The sequence below is a fragment of the Diabrotica virgifera genome, chromosome 6, assembly GCF_917563875.1.
Source record: "Diabrotica virgifera virgifera chromosome 6, PGI_DIABVI_V3a".
Taxonomy (NCBI): Eukaryota; Metazoa; Arthropoda; class Insecta; order Coleoptera; family Chrysomelidae; genus Diabrotica; species Diabrotica virgifera.
The window spans coordinates 86,792,904-86,805,242 of record NC_065448.1 but is presented as its reverse complement, the minus strand read 5'-3'; the positions used below and the strand labels follow the sequence as shown (position 1 = coordinate 86,805,242).

General features: G+C 32.4%; 1 protein-coding gene across 1 annotated transcript in view; it reads right to left on the bottom strand.

Moving 5' to 3' along the window:
* Positions 1-9,541, bottom strand: part of LOC114332091 (putative inorganic phosphate cotransporter) — a 147,504-nt gene extending 137,963 nt beyond the window's left edge. Inside the window, exon 1 of the mRNA XM_028281800.2 lies at positions 9,380-9,541. Within this exon, the coding sequence (XP_028137601.1) occupies positions 9,380-9,410 (31 nt within the window). The 5' untranslated portion in view covers positions 9,411-9,541. The remainder of the gene's footprint in view (positions 1-9,379) is intronic.
* Between the last annotated feature and the right edge of the window lie 2,798 nt (positions 9,542-12,339).

Genomic DNA, 12,339 nt, shown 5'->3' with positions numbered 1-12,339 from the left:
TTTTATAAATAACTAAGTATTTCACTCCGGACAAATTTTTTTACATTATTTTGGTCATTCGGAGTAAAAAAGGTCTCTTGTAATTTTTCTCTAAAATTGATAGTTTTCGAGTTATACGCGATTTAAAATTTGAAAAATGCGAAATGACCATTTTTAAGGCTTAATAACTCGATTAAAAACTATTATTATGAAAGTCAGAAAGTCACCTAATAAAGCCCCCCCTACAAGATCCCGAAGACATTTTTGTCACTATTTTATTACTAAGCTGTTATTTTTAATTATCAACTTTTGCGCACTTAGGCGATGTATATAGCACTCGGCCGCTCGTGCTCTAAAGATCGCGTGCGTGCCTAAAAAGCATACTTCACGAACTATTTTATAAATAACTAAGTATTTCACTCCGGACAAATTTTTTTAGATTATTTTGGTCATTCGGAGTAAAAAAGGTCTCTTGTAATTTTTCTCTAACATTGATAGTTTTCGAGTTATACGCGATTTAAAATTTGAAAAATGCGAAGTGACCATTTTTAAGGCTTAATAACTCGATTAAAAACTATTATTATGAAAGTCAGAAAGTCACCTAATAAAGCCCCCCCCCCCCTACAAGATCCCGAAGAAATTTTTGTTATTATTTTATTACTAAGCTGTTATTTTTAATTATCAACAATGAGCGCTAAAAGCGTATTGAGGCGGCCGTCAATGTGAGTGCGAGTAAGATCCTCTATTCCGACCGTCCAATGGTGCATCTCAATTGCACTCACATTGACAGCCACCTCAATACACTCCTAGCGCTCATTGTTAATAATTAAAAATAACAGCTTAGTAATACAATATTGATAAATATTTCTTCAGTACCTTGTAGGGGGGTCGTTAAAATTTGATTTGGTGACTTTCTGACTTTCATAATAATAATTTTTAACTGAGTTATTAAGCCTTGAAAATGGTCATTTTCGCATTTTTCAAATTTTAAATCGCGTATAACTCGAGAACAATAAATTTTACAGAAAAATCACAAAAGACCTCTTTTGCTCCGAATGACCCAATTGATGTAAAAAAAATGTCCCGAAGTGAATTTTTTTTTGTGAATTTGTTTAAAAAAAATTGTTTAAACAATTTTTTGATTACGGTACCACCTGACACCCTGTGGATTCGGTTTAAGGACCTCTTTTTGAGTAAGTTTGTGCAAAAGAATCGAACTGGAATAATTTACCTAACAGGGGCGACGATACAGCCTGGACTATAAATATCACGATTTGAACATAATAATATACAGTAACACTTAATTTCTAGAATCGGTTGTTTGTGTGAATCAACTTTTACTAAATGGCATTGGGAAGAGTATACTTTAACTAGTTGGAGTCTACTTTTACTAGTACATGTTGAATAAAAATCTTCATTTTGTATTTATAATCAACTTTTACTAAAACCAGCTGTTTGAGTCGACTCGAACTAGGAAAAGTCAACTCCAACTGGATAATCAACTTGAACTGTAACATATATACTTGGAGGACAAACAAATAGAAGAAGTAGAAGAGTTCTGCTATCTGGATAGTCTTGTAAATGCAACAGGTGCCACAAAAAAAGACATACCAAAGAGAATAGGCTTAGCACAAAACCTCTTCAACACATTACGCAAGGTATGGACCTCGACAAGTATTAGTAAAAGAACGAAACTGCGCCTTTTCCAGATAAATTTGAAATCAGTCTTAGTATATGGAGCTGAATCATGGAAATATAACACAAAACTTTTTTAAAAAATGCAATCCTTTGTGAACAGATGTCTACGAATATTATTGAAAATATTTTGGCCAAATAGAATCACAAACAAAGAACTGTGGCAAATAACGAAAGAGGAAAAAATATAAATTACAATAAAAAAGCGGAAATGGAGGTGGATAGGTCACACGTTACGGAAACCCAGTCAACTGTAGCGAGACAAGCTTTACAATACAGTCTACCAGGCAGGGCCGGCGATAACGGGTCTGCAAGGGATGCACTGCAGACGGGCGCCAGAATAAGCTTTTTTCTGCTTGCGTTATGCAAAGTACTTAAATAGAAAAATTCATTTGTTTAGATTTGGTTTAAATTCGTCATAATACGTGTTTGTTTATTTTTTCATATTATCACACATGTAGAATATACAAAAATATTCAATGCCTCATAGAATTCTTACTATTAGGTAGTAATATAATTTATTGGTCAAGGATATCATATTTCAAACAAACAATTTTGCTCTTAATGAGTATGCTTTGTTTATCTTGTTCAAATTCCTTGCAAGTTGTTAGTTTTGTATCAGCAGTTATGAGAGGAAATGAATGATTTTTAGTAAAATAAACAAGATTGTGATACTGTTTTCTTGCCGCCTGTCTAATTTAAGTTTAAGTATTATGTACCTATTAATAGGTACCAAGTTAAGTATTAATCCCATATAAAAACATATATAAAATATACCCCAGGCTGTGGGTGAAAAAACGTGATATAATTCAGGAATTTTTGAAACCTATCAGGTGTTGTAAAGGACGATGCCAGAAATAACTTCTACTAAAATGTAACCAAAATATTGTGCGCTTTTTTTTATTGCGATTTTCATTTGTTAAATTTGCAATTTTTAAAGATTTTTAATTTTGAAGCTTAGGATATTGATTTTAGAGAAAAACTTTTTAATAGAAAGTTGTAGTAAATTAAAAACCTACAATTTGAGCTATGGTAAGTTTAATTTCGTTTATTGTTTATTGCAAAACAGCCTGCGAAAGGTCCAAAATGGCCGTTTTTTACAATTGCATTATTTATTGTACAAATATTTTTTTTTTATTTTTTAAAGCTTTAAAATGAACATCTTTCAATTCCAAACATAAAAAAATTGTAAAGCCAGATTAACGAATTTGTTGCTTAGATATTATAAATTGTGTATCCCAAGAGGTCAAATGTCGAAGGCTATAACTTTTTGAAAAAAAGAAATGTAAAGAGTTGGTGAAACATGCAATCTCCTTCTAAAGAGTTACGTTTTCGTATTCTGATGTAAATAAATGCGTAAAACATTTTTAAACCTCTAATTTTTGGGTTTGAAAATAAATTAGAGCTGAAGCGGCCCTCTACATCCTACGAATTTTTAACTTACAGATTATTGTTGCTGAGACGAAACGAAGATTAATAAAAAATAAAAAATTTCTACGACCAGCTGAAGCCGAGATAATTTTTGGGTTTGAAAATAAGGGGGCAAATTTCGTTAAAAACATTTAGAGCGTAAGCGGCCCTGTACATCCTATGAGTTTCTAACTTACAGATTATTGTTGCTGAAGACGAAAGGAAGATTTATAAAAAATAAAAATTTTCTACAACCAACTTAAGCCGAGATAATTGTTTTTTTTTTCTTAAATCGTAGTGCCTTTATTTATAACAATTAAGAAATTATTTGACAGTCATTGACTAAAGAAAGACTTATATGATCTTAAAATAAAAATTATTATAAAATATAAAAACATTTAATTATTAAAAATTATTTTTAAAATCGGTGCTTTTGCGAGCGGCCGAATTTTGCAAATCTCCCGGCTCGCTTCAAATCCGCGCGCTCGGAAAATTTTTACGTAACTTGTATTAAATTTTGACAGAAAACAATTTAATAATATTACCATTATAATATACAGTCTATTTACCACTGTATTTTGTTTTCTTGATAAACTTTTATACGCTCTGATCTTCGCTGGTGTCGCTCCTGGCGGATTACTAATTCAATTTTCACCGGTAATTTTTAAATTTATTATTTAATTGTTATCGCTTAATATTTACAACGCTAAAAGGTAATTAAATTGTAACAGATTTTTTTAAGATTTTGCTAATCATTTTGACGTTCTATTGATGAAAGGTTAATTTCTTACTTCGGATACTTTCACAATTATCCTGCAGATGGCGCTAAGATTAAATAGATTAATTTATAATTACATATTACGGAACATTAAAAAAACGTAAATTCAGTATTTAAAACGTAAGTATATTTAAGGTAAAAATATATACCACAGCTTTGACCAACAAATATTTTTTATAATTAATGTTTTTAATTTTAATTCTAAATTAATCACTTTGACATTTATGTCAAATTTCCGGTAAACGTTTACAGACTTGCCACTACTGGCGCTCGCGAATTTATAAATATCCCCTCTACGTACGAGCTCACAGCGTATATGTGAAATCTCATTTCTGAAGAAATAATATTACAAAAATGATTCATATGAAATATATAATTATATTTTTAATTTTTTCAATGTTATATAAATATAATAATAATAATGTTACTTCTTATTATAGGTACAATATAAAACTTTTTCTTCTTGTAGTGACTATCCGTTTTGAATGTTGGCGACCATCATGGCAATCTGTACTTGCACACTAAATCGGTACTGCTGCTCTAAAAAGATTTGTAGTTGTTGTGTTGAACGACGTACGTAAATGTGACCGAGGTATTCGATTCTGGCTGTTTTTATTAGGGTTAACAGCTCTTATTCTTTTTAAATTCTCAACAAAACACCCTGAGTAGTAACGTGGTCGCTATAAGAGATCTTTAGGATTCGACGATAAAGTCACATTTCAAAAGCCTCAATTTTCTTGTAGGAGGCGTCTGTGAGAGTCCACAACTTAACTCCATACAACAGTATATGAAATACATTATAACATCGTAATAACCTGATTCTTGTGGGTATTGATAAATCATCACATAATGAATAACTTAGCCATTTTTTTAATGCAGATGTTGCTTTCTCTATCCTACCTTTCATTTTTCTATGGAATAGTCCCAATTTTCATTGACGTTAGTGCCAAGGTGGTGTATGTTTTTGTTCTTTCTATTTATTGACCGTTCACACTGGTTCGTCCAAATTGCTGTTTCTTCTTAGAGATCATCATACATTTTGTTTTCTTTAGTGTTTAGTGATTTGTTTTGTTTAGTGTTTAGTGAAAGTCCGTATCTCTGACTAACTTTTGTGAATCTGTTCATTTACTCCTAGAGGGTTTCAGAACTGTCAGCGAATACCACGGTGTCGTCTGCGTATTTTATATGTTCTTGATACATTATCCGTTAATTCCAATTCCACCGGCTTCAACGTCATCCACTGCTTTTTGAAAGATTTACTTAGCGTATATGTCAAACATCAGTGGTGATAGTATAGGTAAGTATATCTCTGACGGATCCCTGTATTTTAAGAATTATCAGTAATTGTATTGCAATCAAACAGCGTATTTCCAAGCAGAGGCAGGAGAATCCGACGTCATCGAAATCATACCTGGGGTTTGCCAAATTGCCATGATGGTCGCCAACATCCAAAACGGATAGTCACTACAAGAAGAAAAAGCTTTATATTGTATAATAGGAAGTAACATTATTATTATTATATTTTATATAACAATGAAAAAATTAAAAATATAGTTATATATTAATCTCATATAATATGTATCATTTTTGTAATATTATTTCTTCAGAAATGAGATTTATTTCTGTATTTCACTGTATTTCTTCAGAAATACAGTGGTAAATAGACTGTATATTATAATGGTAATATTATTAAATTGTTTTCTGTCACAATTTAATACAAGTTACGTAAAAATTTTCCGAGCGCGCGGATTTGAAGCGAGCCGGGTGATTTGCAAAATTCGGCCGCTCGCAAAAGCACTGATTTTAAAAATAATTTTTAATAATTAAATGTAATTATATTTTATAATAATTTTTATTTTAAGATAACACAAGTCTTTATTTAGTCAATGACTGTAAAATAATTTCTTAATTGTTATAAATAAAGCATAAATAAAGGCACTACGGTTTAAGAAAAAAAAACAATTATCTCGGCTTCAGTTGGTTGTAGAAAATTTTTATTTTTATAAATCTTCGTCTCGTCTGCAGCAACAATAATCTGTAAGTTAGAAACTCATAGGATGTACAGGGCCGCTTCAGCTCTAAATGCTTATAACGAAATTGCCCCCTTATTTTCAAACCCAAAAATTATCTCGGCTTCAGTTGGTCGTAGAAATTTCTTATTTTTTTATAAATCTTCGTTTTGTCTTCAGCAACAATAATCTGTAAGTTAAAAACTCATAGGATATACAGGGCCGCTTCAGCTCTAAATGTTTTTAACGAAATTTGCCCCCTTATTTTCAAACCCAAAAATTAGAGGTTTAAAAATGTTTTACGCTTTTATATACATCATAATATGAAAATATAGCTCTTTAAAAGGAGATTGGATGTTCCACCAACTCTCTACGATTTTTTTTTAAGTTATTGCCTTCGACATTTGACCTCTTGGGATAAACAATTTATAATATCTAAGCAACAAATTCGTTAATCTGGCTTTACATTTTTTTTTGTGTTTGGAATTGAAATATCTTCATTTTAAAGCTTTAAAAAATAAAAAAAATATTTGTACAATAAATAATGCAATTGTAAAAAACGGCCATTTTGGACTTTTCGCAGGCTGTTTTGCAATAACCAATAAACGAAATTGAACTTACCATAGCTCAAATTGTAAGTTTTTTAATTTACTAGAACTTTCTATAAAAAAGTTTTACTCTTAAATCAATATCCTAAGCTGCAAAATTAAAAATCTTTAAAAATTGCAAATTTAACAATTGAAAATCGCAATAAAAAAAGCGCACAATATTTTTGGTTACATTTTAGTAGAAGTTATTCCTGGCATCGTGTTTTACAACACCTGATAGGTTTCAAAAATTCCTGAATTATATCCTGAAATCGACCTATTTTTCTCCAAGAGCCTGGGGTAAATTAAAATTTTACAAAAAATCTAGTTTAGAGCTCTTTAGATTTGGATTATTTCATGTGATTATAATACAGAATGGTTTGTCAGTTGTATTCTGCAGTTAAAGAATCTAGTGTTGTATTCAATTAACATAAAATTATATTTGTTAAGTACTCAGTACTATTATTAAATTACGGGTTCACATTACTGCAGAAGCGTAATCTTGAGGTTTTAAAGTTATTATTTTTATTCAGTTAAAAATAACAGTGGATTCAAAAAAAAATACCTGGGGTACAAATCGAAAAAGAAAATCTGAAAAAAAGAAATGACAAAAAAACAATCTTAGTTTTCTTAGCCAATTTCTTAAAAAAGTTAAATTGAAGTTGTTTTGTCATATGATGGGCCCAATAAAACTGTAACCGAACTTTATTTTCCGTGGATATTTGCGAATAGCGGGACACCAACTTTAGTCGGTGTCTCGTTGCCCGAAACACACATTTTTAGAACACAAGTCCAAAATCAAGCCATTAATCGGGAGAAAAGCTCTTCTAGCTACCCCTAAAACGACATAAAGTAATACACAGGATATCCCATTACCCAGGACATCCAAGGTAACGTTCAGTACAAAGCCTCCTCATTCGTTATGTACTGCGATGGGGAGAAGTAGTGGTATAGCTTAGGGGTCAGACAGATACCACTCCAGGTTATGGGCGGTCAGATAAGTACCTCTCCAGGTTACGCAGTGTGACCGGTTTGATCTTCAGACATGTGGGTCTCGCTTCACTGTTCCATTAGTACACACATAATGTTCCTGAGGCTGGGGTTGTACGAGTATCTGTGTGTATGTGTGTGTGGGGGGCGCCAGTGATAGTTTTGCAGGCGGGCACCTTATACCCTAGCGCCGGCACTGCTACCAGGTAAAAGTAAACAAGGAAGACCACTAGCCACATGGAAAAGGGCGTTAGAAAAAGAACTTAGACCAGTCAATTTAACATTGAACGAAGCAAAAAATATCGCAAGGAGAGAAGATAGTGGAGAAAATTAATTAATAAAATCGAACGGGACTCAAGCAATGATGCGTGAGGCTAGCAACCTTACTATCAAACCTTTTGCTTATCTATTTTGCTATTGAAACACTGATGTGCCCTTTGCTCCACTATGGAGCTATATGATTTATATAAAATAAGCCTTTATTTTTGTTTTTAAAAAGATATTTAGGTAATTTTGAATTGATTCTACAGTGATTTTTAGTATCAGCATATCTTCACTAAAATATCAATATTATTTCACTTATTAAATTTTTTAAACTTAAGACTGCCTTAGACTATACCTTTTTTTGTTAACAGAAAATGCTATAACAAAAATTTACATGAAATTATTGTGTACAATATTATTACAAAAAGTTTTGTTTATTAGATTGTCACATTTTCGTATTACATAGAATATGTTGTGTGATTCTGCGCATTACATGCTAAAAAAGTACTTTTTTATATTTGTATGGTGGTTCATATATTGTTAACCTTAATATTCTTCTTCTTTTCCTTTTAATAATGCGTTAATCTCATTTTTCTCAACATTTAACCTAGGTAGATATTGTATATTACAAACATAAATACTATATGATGGATAAGAAAACTCTATTCTTATCTGCTGCTTCCATTAGAACATTTCGTAAAAAAGGTAACCTTAAAAGAACCAATGTGACAGTACAACGAAAATAACCTAACTGCGCATGCCTGTGTACTAATAATTGGTATCAAATATGATAATTATTTGTATTACATTTTCTGTTAACTGATTTTGTTTTCTGTTTTTTACATTGTGACAAAATTTAGTATATCATTTGCTTACATCATTTTATAGTATAAAACAGACTAACCCTTAAACGCCCAAGGGTGGATAAAAAATGTCCACCAAATTTTTAAAAAATTATTTATTGTTAAAAATACGATCCTTTATCGAATGTTAATTTGGTTCTACCGATATTTTTAAAAATAAAAGTAATATCTTGAATTCAAACTATGGATGAGCACAAAATGTCCACCTTTGGGTAAAGGTTTCTATATAATTTCTCGTTGGCAGAAACATAATGCACATAATTATCGACGTATAATTACATAATCGACATAATTATTCGTCACACTAATGAGGACGTAAAGGAAGAATGTGGAAAAAATCGACAAATCTGAATTACTGGCTTTTACGGGTATGTTAATTTTGATGTACATACTTCGTAATTTTTTGTAAGATCGTTTATATTAATATTTTAGAAGATGCTGTGTTTAGTATGCATAAGTTTCTTTCCATTTCTTCTGTTTAATCCATTTCTAACATTTGTAACAACTCTCAATTAATATTTTACCTATTTTCGAGGTGGACATTTTTACCCACCCTTGGGCTTACATGGGGCCTATAAAAGGTTGGGCGTTTAAGGGTTTTAAAGCAAAAAATACATGATTACCCTCGTTCCGAGTGGTGACCTTCAGTTCTAAAGAACAACAAAAAAAATGGTCGCAAGGGTGGCCATTAAATTTCAAAATAAATTTTTTTTGCATCAAAAAAGTGGATACTTATTATCGATTTTGAAAGAAACAAATAATTTCAAGCAAAATCTAGCATGTAGTAGCAAATATTTTTCTTACCTGGTTTATCGAGAGTTGGCGTATTTGTCATATTGATTTTTTAAACTATAACCTAACGTAAAATGTGTAACACATATTCTGTAACTTGTCATACTAAAAAAGTTGATTTTAGATCACAGGGCATCATCAATTGTAAGATAAAAAGTTGAGATATGTAAACAAACGTAGATTTTTCCTGAAGTATCTTTTGTTTTAGTACTTTATATTCATGATAATAAGATAATAACTATCAAGAATAAAAGTAGCACAATATGCTGACATATCATAAATTCTGCGATTTTTTTTAGTCAATGCCATTTATTCGGTTTTAATTATTGACAGTGTCATACGTAAAAAATTTAATAAAAAAAATCGGAGTATCAAAAGGAAACATTATTTCCTGTTTACGCCTTATTGTTCGAATTTAAGATTTTAAGTTTTGTTATACGTTTTTCAACCTCTATGATTAACCTTTATTCTTTTTCTTCCAGTTAAGTCCTATTATTCCAGGTAGTCTCATGTCACTTGCAAGTTCAAGAGGACCAACTTTTATTTCACACAATTTCTAACGGGACATGGTTCGTTCCGAGCGTTCACACACCGCATCGGGAAGGCTAACGATGACCTGTGCCTGACCTGCCGCCTGAGGGAGGACGCGGAGCACTGCGTTTTTCGGTGCAGCGTCTACGTTCGCGGGCAGGCCAGGCTCAGAAACCGATTCGGGGATATAGGTCCGGACAACATATTAAACCTCGCGTTAGAAAATAGAGACAGCTACGAATACATAATTGACGTCGTAACTAATATAATTAAAGAAAGGGCGATACTCGAGCGCGCAGAGCAAAACGGATACGGGGGTTTCCTCACCATCCTCATATAAATAAGAAAATAAATAAATGAATAAAAAAAATAAATAAATAAAAAATAAAAGAAAAAAATAATAATAATAATAAAAGCACTTTCGATCATATGTAGAGACCTAATCTTTGATCCTTAATACATCTATGTCCTATCACTTCCCGATAGGTGCTTAGCCCACTTTCCACTTCAGGAAAATAACATCCGCCTATTCCTGCCGCTCTTAGGCAGATAAATAGGACACACATGTTTCTTACTTATATCCTAGACAGCGCGGAATGTCCCCATGTGTCGTTCTCTAAAGAACACGTCCAGGGATATTCCGGGTCGGAAGAGGGGGTGGTTTTAGTTGGTAGGCGCCTGGTCATGGGGATCATGCGGGACGCATGGATCATACTCTGGTCTGTGGGTCCTAGCGTGTTCTGCTCTCCTGTCCGTGTCCAACAGTACTAGGGACACCTTCCCTAGTCTGCTAAGAGCGTTCCACCTCAATCCAAAAAAAGGTAGTCTCATCTCAGCGTTCTTTTAATATTCCTAAACTATATAACTATTTGCACTCTTAGCACCTCTAAAATATTCTTCTTCTTCTTTAGGTGCCTTGTCCTTCCAGAACATTGGCGATCAGTCGCATGATTTTTACTTCGTCCACAGCTGACCTAAATCTAAATAGTGTCGTGGTGCTCACTCTACCACTAGCGGAGCGGAGGTTCTTAATCCAGGATGTTTTGCTTCGTTCAGGGCCGCGCTTTCGCTCTAAAATATTCGGTTCTCCATATATCTTCTCAAAGTGTATCTTTTTTCTTTAATCCATACCACATTCTATATTTTTCTCAAAATATTTTTGTAAGGGCCGTTATTTTCCACACTTAACACTAGAAAGTCTGGTACCTACATAGAAAGCCCGAAGGGATCATTTTGGCCCCACTTTCTTTAATCAATTAAAACTCAGTTTAAAGAAATTAAATCTACTATAGACGCTAGAATCTGATTTTATTTTTTAGTTTCATTGTTTAACACATTCGCTGCCTATCAAAAACATTCGGAACACCATAGAGTTTGCAGTTTTTGATATTTGCAACACGTTGCCTTGTTACAGCCGTGGCAATGATTGGAAGTATGATTTCCTTTACAAAATATTTTCAACTGATATTTTTTTCGTTTTTTAATAGTAACAGTGATAGTTGCTGGTAGAATTGGTGTTGCTAGGCGTAGTTCCAGATTTCGGGAGGCAAGGTATGGGGCCCATAATTCTTCACACAGCCGAAGAATAAACTTACGAAAACTGAGTCTACTTTGAGCTATTTCTTTATGAATAATCCATGCATTTATTGCTTCCAAGTGAAGAGTATTATAAAACACGTACATAGGCCATCGTCTTGAAGTTACTTTTATAGTATAAAGACGCGTCATTTGGTCCTCTACACCTACACCAACAATGTTCATTTTTGTGTTAACATACATACAGTAGGAAAAATGAAAGAATACCCATGAACGAACATATAAAACACGCTGTATTTTCCTGTCCTTGTGTCACACAAAAAATTGGCCAGCGCAAGTACATGTAATAATTAATGTTACATGTACTTGCACTGGACAATTTTCTTTGTGACACGGTGACAGGAAAATACAGCGTGTTTTATATGTTCGTTCATGGGTATTCTTTCATTTTTCCGACTGTATATATAATTTTACCCATTCGACAGGAATTTGAAAGAAAGGCTCGACGAATTTCCCAGAAAACAATAATAATTTACACAGGGCCAATTTGGCCCCTTTAGACTTCTATGGTAGATTCGTTAGAAAAACCATTTAATAAATTTAGTAAACAATATTTTTTTGTGTTAAATAAGGCTTTGTATCAAAATATTAAAAGTCATAAAATATGAAATTAATATTGCCTCAAATAAAAAAACTAGAATAACTTTAAATTTTAACAGGGGCGAAATTGGCCCCTCCGACTTTCTAGTGTTAAATCATAACTTGTTCTGAAATATTTATTTTCCATGTTTAGCTACGGTTTTCTGCAATTCTATTAATATTTTACCTTTTAATAGTTTGTTCAGAACATCGACATACTGATTTTCTCTCTAGTGACTGACAATTATTTATACCTTTTTAAATCT